This window comes from Triturus cristatus, chromosome 4_1, assembly GCF_964204655.1.
Source record: "Triturus cristatus chromosome 4_1, aTriCri1.1, whole genome shotgun sequence".
Classification (NCBI taxonomy): Eukaryota; Metazoa; Chordata; class Amphibia; order Caudata; family Salamandridae; genus Triturus; species Triturus cristatus.
In genome coordinates this window covers 936,931,537-936,949,352 of record NC_140585.1, presented here as the reverse complement: position 1 = coordinate 936,949,352, position 17,816 = coordinate 936,931,537, and the positions used below count along the sequence as shown (strand labels likewise).

Sequence of the window (17,816 nt, the reverse complement as noted above, 5' to 3'; positions counted from 1 at the left end):
ATGACAACAAGAAAGATTATAGTACAGTCATTGAACTCATTTAAATCATAAGAAGGGACATCTCATCCGTTTGTTTTATAAAAGGCATCTCATTAGAAAGTAATTTCATTGAAAGGAACACCATATGGAATGGACAAGCCTTTATTATTACGTGTAAAAATAATACAATAACTTTAAAATCTCACAAATAAAATACGATTCCTTGCTCACTGCAATTATATTTACTGCCATTCAGTGTATCTATCAGACCCTTTCCACCATTACCTCCCTCCCTACTTGCCTAACCATCTATTAATCTTGACTCCTGCACTGTTCCACTGCACTTTTCCATGATGTTTGGACTCCCCTTTCTGCCAACCTGCCCCTTCCTTCCTTATTTCTCCAATCACCTTTCCTGTCAGGGTGTTCCAGACCAACCAGGAGCAAGACATGCCTTTCTTCTCCTTCATGAAAGCTCGTCAATGCTCCTTTCCATCAGACTACTAGTAGTGTTACAAAAAGCCACATTATGGCATGGCTCAGATAGCTAGCCAGAAAAAAAGGAATCTGCCTTTTACTTCTACTATGATAATATCTGCAGGATGGGACCACAATAATGAGAAGATGCTTACCCTGAGGATCTTTGGAAAGAAGTAGCATATCTTCACTTCCTGGAAAATATAAAAGAATGTAATGGGTTTCACACAATAGTATACCGTGATTATGCAGAGGTTAGCTAGATTAAATCTCCTTTACATTTTGTATAACATCTTTTTCAGCACACAAGAAGTCATCTACAGCAATATCAGAATTCCCATTTATCTAGTGTTAGGACAGTGCCCCCACAGTACTGGTGATTTGATTACAAAGCAGCAATTCATCAAATACAAAGTCTCAACACCTCATCCTGCCCCTAAAGGCACCACAGAATATGCTAAAAAGTGTTTGCATTGTTCACAATATTTCTGTAATTTAAATTAGATATTAGGGATTATTCACAAACTGATTTTCGTAGTACATTTAGTAGTACTACAATAAAATTACTAAAGTGCAACAAAATGTCGAGCATCACACATGGCCAACCCCTAATACTCCAACACTCTCTTCAAGAAAATAATGGAGGTGAGATGTAAAATAAAACCTCATAGGAAATAATGTTAAACTACATTCAAAAAATATTTTTATGTCAAAGTCTTATGTATATTGATGCTATATATGCATTTTAAATGTAGAATAACATGAAAAAAACATTGAACACCAACAACATAATTATGAACTATATTTTTAATTAATTGCAATATACTAAATTAAATATAAAAATGTTTTCTGATATTTAAATTGAAAAATAAATTTCCACCTAAAGTTGAAAATATTTTTGTAATTAGGCAGTTAAATGACAGAAAAGTGGTGCAGAGAATTAATTAAAAGTAGTTTAACTATGTTTTAATAAAAAATAATGTTACATTGATTTCATAATTAAAAAAGGTGTCAAACTTTTTTCTACTAACAAAAATATGTATTATTTGTAGATAGTTTTCTTAACATTACATTATATGTTTTTATATTTTATTGTTTTTATTAAAATACAATATGCACATCAAGAGCTGCAATACAGCCTACCATGGTAAAATCCCCTGTATTCCAGTACTATACAGCAAGAATAATCTTAACTGGCACATAGCATAAATTGACTAGTAAACTGACCAATCATACAGTGGTAGAGTGTCCTGGGACATGACTGTTCACATAAGACATACCACAGAAACAGTTCTTAAAAAGGGGTGTGAGGCATTGAATATATGAGCATAGCTAAATATTGGCAACCAGAATCTGGCATAACAGATCTGTTCAAGGCAATAATGTAGGCGCGTCTACACAGAGGTATCAAACAGGTATGATTTTAGCGGTATTCATATGTCTCCTGGTCTGGCTGTGGGCATCATGATTTGCGCATATAGCTCTAGATATGCATTACAGTATAGGAAGAATTCCAACTAGAATATTTTTTATGAGTGGTAGAGATCCCTCCACACAGACAAGCAGCACCATCTTAGGGTCCAATTGGAATGCACCCCCAATCATATTACACAAAGCAGAGATAGCCTTACCCCAGAAAGTTTGTGCAGGGCTACATACCCAGGCCCTGCACAATATAGAAAATCTGCATCTGGGTGCCATACCTGATGCAGTTATGCAGTTTGAATCCAGTTGAGGACATTAATTCCATAAGCTCTTAGGGGTGCAATAAACTAAAATCAAATATTTACAATGAATAATGTGAAGTCTACTGCTCGGAGAGAGATGACAGTTTGTTTACAAGAGATTCCCCATACTGCACATGGTATCACCGCCCACAACTCAGTCTATGAGCCAACACTGGCCAGGTGGTCACCACACAGTGCTTCATCTTGCATTGAATAGTATCGGATGGCTATAACACGTTTTGTGAAGGTTACAGATAAGAGTTTTTCTAAAGTAATGAAAGTATCAGGCTCGGAGGGTAAAGAGGGTCACACAGGCCCATAGGCCCTGTGGAGAGAATAATATAGAAAAATATCTAGGGATAAGCACAGGAAGCTGTCTGGCAATGTCTTGAATTTGCCATTGTCGAATAGGCTGTTGCAGGCCAAGAGATCAATGAAACACAATTGGTTTGCCCCATGTGTTAAAGGAAGCTTTGTGTGATGAGATAGGGTGAGCTGAGGTGAATAAAGTATCTCATGACCAGCCTCTCTCACTATGTATCCCATACCCAAAGTGCACATGCAGTGGTATCTGGGTGCCATATTCTACACGGCTAAAGACCCAATCAATGACTAGAATGGTGGGGGGGTGGGTACATTATCTGATTCAGCAGCAGTGTTTGGTAAATAATGGAATGGGTTAAACCAATAATAGGCAAAGGGCACCTGTACCCACAAACAGTACTGCTCAAAGTCTGGTGCCTCGAATCCCTCATGGTAAGCGGGTAGTGTCAGCATGTTCCACCTAACTCTGGAATCCTTTCCAGCTCATGCCAACCCGATAATCTGAGATCAGAGTATTGAGAAAAATGACTCTTTGAGAACAATAGAGATATTCACAAAATTTACCAAAGTAATTGTAATAGGACAACCATTTTCACCAGGCCAATATGCCCTGCTAGAAGACAGCAGGAGAGATAACCAGCAAGTTATCTTTTTTGTTTAAACAAATGTTATTGGCATTTATAATTGCAGTTCCAGTATAATTGAGAGACCGGGACATAAATCTCACCAGTATGATGTAGCCATAGAAGATACCACTAGTCCCCACTGTTGCGTTAGCTTTTTGGACATAGAAGCATGATATAAAATACAATATTAGAGGAATCACAGCAATTCCAAACTATGTGTTGTGCCATGGTGCATTAATATCTTGGTGCAAGTTATATGTTTTGATAATTTGACCAGAGTATCACCCTAGTTTTCTCTGATTATCAAAGATGGGTACTTTGTTCCCGGGACCGCAGAGACCGCGTCACTTATATCACGGACTGAATCTATAGGACTATATCTCTGAAACCTCGCCTTGAAAAAGCCCTCGGCCAACTGGCCACCGGGCAGAACACAATAAAAAAATGGCAACCACTGCCTAGTGAGAACTACAATATATAACTCTTGGAAATTATTATTCCGGAAATTACATCAGGATTAAGAGGCGCAGACCTCCAACCACAACTCGAATTTCTCTGATTACCAGATTACCAGATTGATGTCCCTGTTGATCGAAATCCCCAAACATTTATGTGCACTCTGTGACCATATCAGTGGGGATTCTGGTATGAATCAAACTATGTTGACAGTTAGGGTGAAGATTTTAGGTATGCTCTAATCAATAATCATTCCTAACAGCGCCACAAATCATATTAATTCTCTCATTATTGTGCTGAGGAAGCCGCCCAGGCTTCTCGGTTATTTGTCATGCCATCTGCATAGAGAGAGGATTAGATTACAGCTGGTATCTCTAAGGACATTTCTGGAGTAGGGCTGCTGGAGCTTTGCTAAAAAGGGTCTGAAGGCTTTTGCAAAAAGGATAGGTGACAAAAGGCACCCCTGTCAGGGTCCATGTGAGATGGCTATAGCCTGTGAGGTGCAATTATTATATTGAATGCAGGCTATGGGGGAATTATACAATAACCTGAGGCACTCCAAAAATCAGCACAAATCAGACAGCCATACTAAGGGCATAATTTACAAAAGAATGACGCAGTGGGGTGCCGCAGGCCATTTTGATGCACCAACCTGCATCATTTTAAAAGCACAGGGATGCGTCATATTAACAATACGATTCATACCTGTGCTTTCCCCTGTGCTGGAGCACTATTGGCTGCCACACACCAGTGCAGGCACCCTTGCATCATGTTGCAAGGGTGCCTGCATTGCTGGAATTCATGTTTTTGTACAGGAAGGGACACCTATCGGAACAAAGACAATCATTGATGACATTTTCCTCTTTCTATGCATGCTGAAGAAAGAAAAGTATTTCTCCTCGTTGCACCACTCGGTGTATGATTCTGACTCATTCCCAGCTTTACCAAATTTTGTAAATCTGAGAATGTCTCAGGTTCCATGGATGTTGTGTGGGAACACACACAACAACACCCATGGAAGGTCCCTTCTAACCAGAGTAATGCATGAAAGGGGCTCATATATACAAGGCCATGAAAAATCACACAGGGTGACTTCACGTGGCCTTGTAAAAATGGGCAGGCACTTTGCACCATCGCTGCATCATAAAAAGTGACACACTGGAGGCACAATGGCCTTGTAAAGGAGGACCTGAGTATACTCAGTATGGTAAACATTCCCATTCCAAGGAATCAAATGCCTTTAAGTCATCCAGAAAAACAGCTATGGCATCCAAGCTGAGCTGTAGGGTTTGAGTCTCACAAAAAGAGACATGCATTGTATACAGTTGACCTTCCTGGGATCAACCCCAATTTGTCCAGGATCACAGAATCAGGGAGGAGGAGGGCTAAACGGTTTGTGACAAGCTTTGCCGGAATCTTCACATCACAACTTGGTATTGTAAGTTACTGAAGCAATCCTTACACTAAAGAAGGATGTTAGACCTGTCAGACTTAGGGTCGTTTTCCTCAAACATTTTGCCTGCTTACCTCCTCTTTTTGCTGATTCTTTTCATTGGCCTTAGGACTCTGAGCCCTTTACAATTGCTAACCAGTGCTAAAGTGTATTTGCATCTCTCCTGTGCATGATAACATCAGGGAATAAACAATTGGCATATTTAATTTATTTGTAAGTCCCTTGTATAGTGGACAGAGCCTGAATGTGCAGTTTTACTGTCACATCTACTTGGCATTTGAAACCCTTTGCCAAGTCTCAAACTCCCCTTATAATACACATAAGTTACCCCTAAGGTAGGCCCTATGTAGCCCATAGGGCAGGGTGCTATGTAAGTGAAAGATAGGACATGCACTTTCAAGTTTTGCATTTCTTGGTAGTGAAAAACACCTAAATATGTTTTTCACTACTGTGAGGCCTACCCCTCTTATAGGTTACCATTTGTAACTCCTTAATACACTTTTAAGCTGTGTTCCTTGATCAGAAAGGGTTAGCTGTGTTGTGTTTCATATCTTTGGAACAGTGATGGCAAATTTGCTTTACTAATAAAGTTGGATTTGACCGTAATAATTTAGAAATGCTACTTTTAGAAAGTGGAGATTTCTCTGCTCTTACAGCTCTGTGTACCTGCAGCCCAGTGCTTAATTTGAGCCAGTGGTTTCAGGTGCTCCACACCAGCACTTAATTTGTGTCCGGTGCTCGGTACTGGCACTTCATTGTCAAAACCGCACTTAAGACAGTCAGCCATATGGTGGTGCTGCTCATCTGATTTAGAGGTGAGCCGAACAATGGTTGTTTATGAATGCAATATACATTAGGAATTGCTAATACCAGAGTTCCCAGCCATTCCTTTAGCTTTGGGGACCTGGAATAAACTGAACTGTCACGCTTGCGGGCGGGAAAGATGGTTAGTAGTTGTTTTGACAGCAATGACAGGGGCGATGGGTGTTGCAAGCTGCAGTTGCCTCCTGGTCAGCGCCCTGGCACTTATTATTTTACAAATTAAGCACTGTTGCAGCCTATCTCCAATACATGTCTGGGGTCGGTTATGTTAATGTTCAAAATACTTATACAGCGTGAGAACTCCCATGGTTTCTCATTGACATTCCCTCTGGACAGCCACAAAAACAGAACAGTTAGGTGTGTCTGAGTACTCATCTGCATTCTGATGGCTCTTCCTGAGCGGGAAGGGCTGACACACCTGAAAAGACAAGGTCCTGATCTCACACAAAGGGCTTATTACCCCATACAGATAGTCTGGAGCCAGGGTTGATAAGAAAGAGCTTTTGTGCACTTCAAAGACCCTTCAGTCAGCCCCACTTCAATAGCACAAATTGGAATAAGTAGAGGGTTTCCGACCCCACCAAATCAGACACTGCTGGACCTACAACTGTACTCAGTCATAAGAACTGCTGTGCTGCAGCAAGGACTGACATTCTGCAGGGCTGCTGACCTGGAAGGCTTGCTTTTCTTCTGTTCTGCCTTGCTGCCTGCTGCTCTCTGACCCTGCGAGGATAGTTGGACTCTGCCTTGCCACTGAAGTGATATCCAAGGGCATGTTGGCTTGCCTCCTGTTGCTTCAGACTCAGGGAAATCAAAGTCTCTACACCTGCTCATGTGCCTGGTTCACTGGAAGTGGTCCCAGATACTTGCACCAGCGAAATCGATGCATCTCCAGTCTGCGTATAGCAGAACCAGTACATCAACACTGTTGCATGAATAAAATTGGAGCATCGCACTCTGAACCACTGCATTGCATCTGGAAATGCCACTTTGGAATCTACGCATGGCTGCCCCTACTTGGAGAAGATCAACGCATTGCCCCTCCAGTGTGGGTTAACTTAACGTATCGCATTCGGAACCATTACACATGGAATGATGCTTCTCTCAATGGACGACGCATCACCACTACTGCATGGAGAAATCCAGCGCACACACCCCAACTGTGTGGAATCATCGATGCATCTCATACAGCAACCAGGATTAAGATACTTTGCTCAGCGGGCCCTGCATGGGTTCTACAGCCGGCCTGCACTCCAGTGCAGGCAGCCTGAACTCTTGACTTTGTCCTGGTCCAGAGCAACCAACTAACTCTTTGAAAGCTTTTTGCTTCTAAGGGCTATTTTTGCAATTAATTTTTAAAAATTGATTCTTGAATTCTACTTATTGGATTTTTGTTGTTTTGTCCTTGTTATATATATGAAATCATAATCTATCTTTGTAGTGTGGTCTTTTTTGTGGTGCTCTCATTGTGTTACTGTGTGTGTTACACAAATACTTTACACATTGCCTCTTTAGTGTAGCCTGACTGCGGTGTGCCAAGCTACCAGAGGGTGAGCATAGGTATGCTTTTAGTTTGTGTCTTACTTACCCTGACTAGAGTGGTGGTCCCCACTTGAACAGGATACATAACTCTGCCAACTAGAGACCCAATTTCTAACAAAGTACTGTAATGATTGAAGTGCATATGGCAGAAGCATTATCTGTTAAATGTTATCCAAAGATTCGAAGAGGACAGCAGAATTCATCATAGGGCCTGTAGATCTGCCTGGGTGGCCTATTACGCAAACAGAATTGAGACAACTAGTAACTCCCCTAAATAAGCCTTTCAGATAGTTAAATCTCTCCTGGGCCCCTCACATGGGCCACCTTGTCTATCCCTGCCTCATAAGGATTGTAATAAACAAATAGAATGTGTCTGCAATAAGGTATCTAGCATCCACTCTACCTTTGATGACTTGGCTACATCACAATATGTCACCACCACTTGCAAAAGCCCAACAGAGACACTGACCTCTTTTCAACCCCTTGAACCTGAGACGTTTTAGCTCTATCTACAGCCATTAAATCCAGCTTGCCCTCCAAACTTTTACAACCTGAGAAGTTAAGCAAGGTAAGCAGCACCCTCTCCCTGATCCTTATTGATCTGCTGAACTCTTCTTTGGCGTATGGCATGGTTCCTAATGTATGGAAGCATGCTATGGTACTTTGCCTGATAAGAAAAGCCAACTTCACTCCAAATCCAGTTTTCCCGCGGAACACAGAACTGAATCTGCACTGTTAGGCATTACGGAAATTCTGAGACAAGAATTGGATAAAGTAGGATCTGTGGCTTGAATCCTGTTGGATTTAAGTGCCGCCTTCGACACCGTCTCTCATCAGTTGCTTCTTCAGAGATTTGCCACGGCTGGGGTTCAAGATCTTGCTTTATCCTGGTTTGAGTATTTTTTGGAAGGTCGCGCATTTCTGTTTGCTGCCCAACCTTATAAACAGCAGTTTTCAACCTACCCCATGGAGTTCCTTAAGGCTCCTCCTTGAGCCCTACTTTATTCAATATATACATGTGACAATTGGCAATATATTGGAAATGTTTCACCTAACTCCTATTCGTACGCTGATGACACGTACATTTTAATCTCACTCTCCGCAATGGGTGATAGTAACGCTTCCAGTATAGTTCCCTGTCTTAAAGAAGTGGCAGATTTGATGCATCTTAACTGCCTAAACCTAAATAGCAGTAAAACAGAGGTGCCCCCACTGTGGGCCAGATGAGCTGGGCAATTGCCTATCACCCAGTCAGTGGATCAAAGACTTTGGCTTCTGACTGGATATCAAGTTGACCATGGACCAGCAAATTACTAACATAGCTGCGAGCTGTTTTGGAATGCTTAGATGTTTGGGAAAGATCCTGTGGCATTTACTCTGCATACGCAAAAGATTGTGGTACAGGGTTGAATAATTTCAAGATTGGATTATGCCAATGTGCTTTACTTGGTTGTCACATGGTCTTGGATAAAGAGGCTGCAGACCAGAATGTGTCCGCCTGCTTATTTTGCCTTACCCCGTGCAATGACTCTGTCTCCCAACACCTACGCCACTTGCACTGGCTCCATATATTGGAACGCATCCAGTATAAGGCACTCTCTTACATTCATAGAGCCAAGCATTAGGCTGGTGAGCTTTACACACACTCTCTTATACACCCTTATATTCCCAAGCTGGAACTTCGATCTGGTAAATCCAACCTGCCTATCATTCTAATTAAACTGCTCAGGATTCCTAGCTTCTCTAAGGCGAGGATAGGCAGCCGAGCTTTCTCTGTGAGAACTGCATCACTCTGGAATTCCATGCCTGTCCATCTTCCTATGATAGAGTCAGAATCAGAATTTAGGAGAGTGCAGAAAACCAGGCTCTTTAGCCTCCCGTAGTTCTCCCCTTTTTCCTCACTGAAACTGCATTTAGCCCCGGGACACCTCCGTTGGAGATAGCCGTGCACTTTATAAATGACATTTACTTACTTATTTACTAAAGCAAGGAGGTGGATTTTTTCTTTATCTGGGCCCTAAAAAATAAAAGGACTTTCTAGCCGAGCTTTGGCTATGCAACTGATAAGCACTGTTTGAGAAATCTCTTAAGCTCTAGCTATCCTGAATCCATGCATTTTATAACTTTGACTTGATTTAAAAAGTGAAAGTGGTTGACAAATATTCACAGGTTCTTTTCCTGGTTTTAGTAGGGCAATCAGGATGGCTTCACAGAGAATCAGGGGAAACATGTTGCTCTCTAGCCTCTTCAAAACCAGCCAGAGGATGGAAAGCCAGAGTGCCTAAAAACTTTTATAGAATTCAGGCGGCAGCACGGTAGAACCTGGAGCCTTCCTAATGGGAGACCACATATGACAGTTTTTAATTCATCAAGCTTGAACAGCTAGACAAGGAACTGCCAATAAGCATCACTTAGCCAGTTTAAAGCTGTGTCTTATATGTAAGCACAGATGTCTTCTAAAGAGTGTTACCCCATTAGGAGTATTGCTTGGTAAAATATGTAGAGAAGATCGTTAGGATCCTAGTCATGACGTGATATGATTTACCCAAGTATTGAATCATTTCTGTAATTTTGTTGGCAGCCTAGGGGTGTTTTATCATGTCGGCTAACATTTTAACATGCCGCTCTCCCTCTCTGTATGCATGGGCCCATGCATACTTACTGCGGCATAGCTGTCATTCATATCCAGGTATTTGGCTATTTTATATCTTATTCAACCTAGGGTAGAGACTTGCATGCCAGTTGTAGGTTACAGTTCAAGTTATCTGATTGCACTCTCCAGAAGTCTTATGTTTGTTTTTAAAGATTTTAATTCACCACTCTGCTTGGTGATGCACCTACCTCTGATCACCCCCTTAAAAGCCTCCCAGATGGTACCCACATGCTCCACTATGTCCAGATTAAGCTGAAAGTGCTCTGCTATTTCTATTTTCAGTTTTTCGTAGACAACTTCTTGGAGGAGTCTATGGACCCAGGCACCACTGCCCAAAGATGGGGGTCAGTTCATGGTTCCCTGTTGTAAGTAAGGCATGGGACTGGTCCAAGAGTGTTTAAGCTAAATGATTCACCATCCTAAACCTAAACAAACATCTAGCCCGAATCACATATTATATACTGCAAGTATGTAGGTGCCCTCTGTATTTTAATAGCAATATTTTATTGTTTTAGTGCAATACAACATAGGTCGGGACACATCATAATAGGACAAGTCATATCCTTATGTACTGTATATGCGTCTGATAAAAGTTCAGATGGTAAGATTATAAAACATAATTTCAATGTGCATAGCATGACATTGCATAGACCCATCCAAGCCACTAATGAACAGTCCACTCATCTCAACGCCCCACCCCATCTCCCATTCCCCGCCACGTTGTCTCTTAAGGAAAGGAAACCAATAATGAGAGTTCAGTGTCTGGTCTGCCCATAGTATCCTACCATGTTCTGGTGTTGAGGGATCCTAGGAGCTTTCATCACCTGAATCCCAAACAAGTAAGGGGGATCCATCTGGTGTGTCTGCGTCTGGAACCGTGAGACAATGCATCAGGTAATTCAATGCTCTGGCTCTATCAATTGTACCACGCCCCTCATCGGCTCTCGAAACAGCACAGCACTCTCATGTCTGGCCCATTTAATCAGTTCATCATGCCTTTTACCCAATCTTGGCTGCCCAGAGACCTTCCAATCCAATGTTATCTCACGTTTTGTGAGTATCAGAGCTAGGTGAGTAAACTTAGTAGTAGTTTTACATTTGTTTGGGTGTGGAAATCCTCCATGGAAGCAGGAAGGTATTGTACAAAGAATCACCATTTGGGTAATATTATTAATACAATCCATCACCGATCTCCAAAACTCAGCTAGGGACTTAGCCCATACCATATACAACACTTCAGCTCCAAGTTAGCCACATCTTGGACAAATCGCTGCAGATATCGGATAAAACCTATCGATTTTACCAGGTGAGAGGTAAGCTCTGTGCAAGAAATAAAAGTTAAATAATTAGAATCTTGCATTATGAGAAATTGTTGGGGTGTTTGCTAGAATCTTTACTCAGTCTGCATCAGTAATCTGGAGTGCTAAATCCATATCCAATTTCACCTTCTGTCAGAGTGTTAATAACGTCAGCTCATAGGGCTCGTGAATAGGTGTCCTCTTTTGACACTGGATGTCTATGTTGCAATATATCGAGCATTTTGAGCTCAGCTAGTATAGCCGTTAGGGATGTGGCGATCACTGATCTGCCTCCTATCACATTGGAAAACCTTTCCAGCTGATCATGCAGGATGCTGATGAAATTTCATCTGGTTTGGTGGCCAGCACTTTACCCCATAAAGTGTTAGAAATCAAGGTAATTAAAGTTAGGACAATAGCAATTATCAGTAGTAATTTGGACACCGCTAGCACACCTTAAAGTAGTGCGAATCTACCATGAACTTCTACTTGAGTACCAAGCAGCTTAATTGCACATTTTCTTTACCAGGATTACTGTTGGACCCGGCCTCGTAGCATGGCTCTACTTGTCCCCGCACCACCTAACCTGGTACCTGCAGCCCGAGCCCACGGCCTAGCCGATCCTTCCCACCAGAACACACGCACCCAACCCGGACATCCTCGTCCATGGCCTCTCTCCTTTCGGCCACCCCGGGCCCGCGTGCCCACTTCATGCACCAAGATGGCCGCCGGCCCCAGCGCGACCCGGACCTAGAGGCGCCACTCCGGCTGGAGGACATCACGCTTCCAGGGGATGAGAGAGGGAGGAGCAGTTTCTATCGCACCTCTGAACTCCCCTGGGACGATGGGTTTCGATCGGCCCTCCGGCCTCCCTGAGGGCTGGCTCCACACCTGCTGGGTGTCTGGAACTCCTCCCGACCCGGCCCTGAAAGGATCAAAAGACAATGGCAGGAAACCCCGACAAGCGACCCCCAGGTGACGAGACCCATGCCTGCACAGACGGACATCAAAGAGGGGTCGACCTATAACAAGGGGTGCTCTGAGACTGTCCGGCAGATTCGACGCTGGAACAACGAGAGCCTGCTGACGTGGTCGCGGCTCCTGGAACTTGTACCTGAGCCCTGCTGAGTGACTCGCGGCTCCCTGAAGATCGTAAGACCTCCGAACTTGTACCTGAGCCCTGCTGAGTGACTCGCGGCTCCCTGAAGATCGTAAGACCTCCGAACTTGTACCTGAGCTCTGCTGAGTGACTCGCGGCTCCCTGAAGATCGTAAGACCTCCGAACTTGTACCTGAGCCCTGCTGAGTGACTTGCGGCTCCCTGACGATCGTAAGACCTCCGAACTTGTACCTGAGCCCTGCTGAGTGACTCACGGCTCCCTGAAGATCGTAAGACCTCCGAACTTGTATCTGAGCCCTGCTGAGTGACTCGCGGCTCCCACGAACGCTCGCGGTCCCATCGGACCCCAACTACAACAAGCGTATCCCCCGGCTCGAGGATTGTGAGCTGTGCGCCGGATACGCCCCTGCCTTGAACCTTTGCCAGAGACTGTCCCGCTACCCCCTATCCCTGCCGAGACTCATTGAGCCCATGCTCTCCTTGTACATATTTGCAGTGCTAACCTGAGTGATAAAGATTGATTCCTAAGAACGCACGGTGTGGTGTCTCTGTGTCGTGTGGTACCAGGGGTACGATCCTAGATACGAGATTCCTCCCCCTGAGGAGTCTCCCGCCAGTGCCCGGCTACGATACCTCGAGGGTGGGTCTCAGGGTAGTCAGGACCCCTTTCCGGGCTCCTCTGAGGTCGCTGTCTAACAATTACCACACTGCACACAGAGCATATTGAGGCAAGACAGAAGGAAGCACACCTACAGCCAAATGTGCTCTCAGACAGTTTAGTGAGGTGTAACTCCTGTAGGCGAGCTATACTAATATGATGCCTATCTCAATATGACAGTACCTGATGAATTTTATACAGATTGTTAAGTCCCCTAATGTCCATGTCAGGAGTGAAAGGGAGCAGCTGTTCATATGTGAGTCCCACAATGACAAAGCATAACGTGCACGTCTTATGGGAACAAAGATTGATTTTCATCTGACTTATGAATCCCAAGTTGTGAGTGAATGCAACTATCTGGCTTTGCAAAACAGTGACCAAACAGCTCCCAAGAAGGTCCCTCCCATGCCACAGCCACACCAATGGCTCAATCCCACCAGGACCTCAACCTACATCTCAACCTTTACCAATGTAGAGAACAACTCAGCCATCATGCTTGGTTCTGGGAGCAGGTTTTCAATGACAAAAAATTCTATCAAAGATGTAACCTGAGGTGTCACATGAGAGCCAGATCCTTCCGCTACTGGTTAGTATTTCGAGATTGGTGAAGAACTATTGGACACTCACCACTGTACAGTGTTAAACACCTATGCAGTCAAGGCACCCCCTGAACAATTTTAAGGGCATGGTTGAAATGTATAATATTGAATAATATAATATACTATATAATGCAGATTAGGCTCACGTAGGTTATAAGCACCCACAAGTGGGAGCACAGTACAGTATGCAACATTTGAAGTGCTTATACAGTCCGCCTTCTTTTATATGGAAAAATAACTTCAATGCGAGGTCCAAATAGTTAGCCATTGTCGTTATGTCTTGAAGATGAATGTAGAGAATTAGCTTGATCAAGGCAGTGAGGAATGGAACCTTGGAAGAAATATGATGCCAGTTGTGAGGTTTGAAATACATGTGTCATTGCCTGGTGGATGATAATTAAACAGTACAGATAAAACATAGCGTACTGGTACCCTCTCAGAGATTTGTTTTTAAAAATTGGGACACATTTCCTCCTCACCTTCTGCACTGCTAGAGTAAAGTCCGGCAATAGAGAGTCCGGTAGCCATCATCACACGATTGAGTGCATTTTGCATGTGCAAGGATTACGGCAGTGATCTGTCTCTGAAATTGAGAAGTCTTATAAGGATGGAGTGAGCCGAGATCCCTGGGAAAGGTGTTGAAGCAAATGATTGGTTGGCTCTCTCCACCACTAATAGATGCAAGAAGGTCTCTGGTCTAGATTGGTCCAACAGAATGCGTTCCACATAGTCTTTGAGTCTGTCAGGGTTAGCACTTTCTGAAATGCTTCAGATATCCATATCATTCCATCAGGATCCCACCTCCAGACTTTCATTCTTAGCAGCAATAGCATTGATGACTTTATCTCTGTTTAGTAAAGTTTTTCCATTAGTGTTACTATTATCTTCAGCATTAGATACTCCTTGCTCCACAGCTCCCACTCTACTGTCATACCTTTCCAGTTTGTTTGATACTGACCATTCTGCTTATGAATGTATTAATTGTTGTGTCGATTGAAACAAGACCTACTTGCATGGCTCTCAGCAAGACTTCATGCTATTATCATGTGTCTCATTCTCATAACCCATAGGAGGGGCTGCATCAGCTTCTCCAGCATAACCAAGTGATCTGCTCTCTCCCCCTGCAGCTCTGCTAGTAAGTGCCGCGGCATCTTGGATGTGTTCTTGCTGGTGCCGGTCCTGTCCACTGCGGAGGAGAGTGCTGGATAGCGAGGCGGACTCGGTCGAGCCTCCAAGATCTACTGCGATGGGTCCTAAGGCGGCGGCGACGTTCGCTAAGATACGAACAGCTAGGCAGGCACTGCAGGAAGTGTCGGAGGTGCTGGAACCTGGCGAGGCGGCATTTGATGCGGCGGCGCTACAGATGTCGGCCGGGATGCTCGCACAGACACCGAGACGTGCTCGATGTGGAGCTGTAGCCGATCCTGAGCTGGAAAAGAGAGGAAGAGGCGGGGAAACTCAAAAGCGACGACCGGCCGGCCCCACTGTGATTGAGCTACTGAGAGGGCCGGCCGGGAGAACAGCTCCGGGTCACGAGGGGCGTATTCAGAACACGCTCTGCCCGGAGACAATCGTGAGTGCCGCGCGCGCTGCTGTGGAGCAGGATCTGTCACCAGAAAGGAGAGAGGCAGAGAAACTTAACGTGGAGACTGGGGGCCTGAATGAAGGTCTTACAAATATTCCCCATACCGCCAACATGGAAGGTATGTTACGGGGAGCCCCTCCTAACATCGGGCTATGACTGTTGCTGTTGCTCGGGGGTTGGAGTGCTCTTCGTCTGCTGCTGCTGCCCAGATTGACAAATCAGCTTTATTAAAAGCCAACAGACCCCATACCCAGGCTGATTCTGTGGAATTGGAAGTGGAGGAGGGAGGGGGCACTACTACTGCAACCATAACTGCTCAAGGGCTGAGTATAAATCCCGTCGTAAACCCTGCCATTGCAACCCCAAGCCATCCACAATTCACCCCAATATAAGCAATATTAGTATGGGGCAAGTCGATTACTATGCAAGTCAGCAGCAGCAGCAAGCCATCCCTAAACCCTGTAATATGGGGCAAAATGATCTGGACAAGGAACAAGAACCTAGTGACTTTTTCTCTTCATTATCCGATGGTGGTGAGTGGTCAGAGGAGTCACCATATACCACAGACATTAGCGATAGCGACCAGGAACCGCCTGAGGGGGCCAAATCAAAAACTATTATGAGGAAAAAGAAAAAGAAACAGAGGGGGAAGGATTTGGTCTGGGATTACACTCCCACAAATCTACTTACAAACCCTATGCCTATGCCTTTGCCCGAGTCTAATGATCAACCGAACCCTGATCCACCTGGGCCGACCCCTCCAACCCCTTCAACTCCTCCAACATTAGAAGCTATCTTTCAAGCTATCTCACTACATTGGGAGGAGACACGCCAAGACGGGTGCAAGGCTCAGGTCGCCATGCGTAAGATGCAGGGGGTCGTACGAAAACTAACCAAGACATGCAGTGCCTTTGGAGAGCGGTTGACTGACCTTGAGTCAAGGGTCGTTTCCACTGAAGCTGACCTGGCTTCGAATCAAAACTTAGTTGACTCTCATGAGGCACAACTGATGGACGTCAAGTGGAAGCTGGAGGAGTTTGAGAACCGCCAGCGGAGGAATAATCTTCGGATCCTGGGGTTTCCGGAAGGTGCAGAGGGGACAGATACTCGATCATATATGGTAGACCTGCTGGGGGGCCTCCTTGCCTGAACTTAGAGACTGGAACTGGGCACTAGAGGTGCAACGTGCCCATTGTGTTCCTTTCGTTCAGAAGCAACCAGCAAGAGCAGGCGCGTTCCCCCATGCCATCTTGGTGTATTTTGGCAACTTTCTGCTACGCCAAGCTGTTTACGAGAAAGCACGTCCTGAAGCTAAAAGATCTAGGCACGAGATCTCTTATTTTGTCCGCCCGGACTTCTGCCACTCCACCGTCGAAAGACGGTGGAGGCTGCGTCAGCTTATCAAGCCTTTTCAAGACAAAAAAGCGCAAGCTTTCTTAAATAATCCAGCTCGGCTCAAAGTGATCTGGGGGGGGTAAACGAAATTCTTTTTATAGGAAATAAAGGCTAACGAGTATTTGGATGGGGTTTCTGGCGAGGCTCAGACTATCATGTTTAAGGCAGAAACACTCACTAGGATGACTTAATCCCTAGGGGGTTGAGGGAGTAAAAGAAACTATGCTTAAATAGTGATAATATTATGATTGTATTGTGATTTGTGAGGGGGTTTTTGTTTTTAGGTCACATAAGGACTGGCATGATAACTCGAATCAAAAATATGGTTATGAAATAATGCTTATGGAGATCGGAGCTTTAGGAGCAGCATGTATTTAAAAAGGTTAAAGTATCCGTGAGAGGTTTGAGTGTCAGGGCTCGCGCTCTGAGTAGCACACTCATCACGTACAGACTCAGGATTGAGTCTGAATGCCTTGAGCGGGGAGGTGGGGATGCTGGGCGGGTGGGGGGCATAGAAGGGAGGGGGAGGGTTGGGTGGTGGGTAAAAGGCAAGATAAAAAAAAAAATTCCAGAAATAAAATCGAAACTAAGAAGCAGTTAAAAAAGAGAACAACGATTAATGAATGGCAGAATGGGAGGTGCGAATTGTATGAGCAAGAACATGAGAAGACTAAAGTGGCCATCTTTTGAAATCAAACTGAACTTAAGATGGGGAAGATAACCATATGCTCGTGGAACGTAGCTGGTTTAAATGATAGGGCAAAGAGGCTTAGATATGCAGAACTCATGTGGCTAAACTCCGCAGATGTAGTTTGTCTACAGGAGACACATATTCCTTGGGGAAAAAGAGAACTGCTGAAGGTTGCAGGGTACAATATTTTGACTTGCAAAACACATACTTCTAATATCCGTGGGGTGGCCATTTTGGCTAAAGCTTCTGTAGGTTTAGCTAAGCGAAAAGCAGCGGATGCCCTGGGAAGATGGGTCATAGTCGAACTTGCAATAGGAGTCACAATATGTTCGATCTACGGATCGAATCAGGATGACCCTCAGATATTCGAAGTCTTAGAAACAGAACAGGCTACGTGGTCAAACCCCTTAAT

The 17,816-nt window shown here is 44.2% G+C and overlaps 1 protein-coding gene across 2 annotated transcripts in view; it reads right to left on the bottom strand.

The window, feature by feature from the left end:
* LOC146855869 (uncharacterized) overlaps positions 1-17,816 on the bottom strand; it is a 218,660-nt gene that overhangs the window by 156,912 nt on the left and 43,932 nt on the right. For both annotated transcript variants that reach the window (XM_085653815.1, XM_085653816.1), the window contains one exon: positions 612-650. In XM_085653815.1, coding sequence (XP_085509941.1) covers positions 612-650 — 39 coding nt within the window. The remainder of the gene's footprint in view (positions 1-611; positions 651-17,816) is intronic.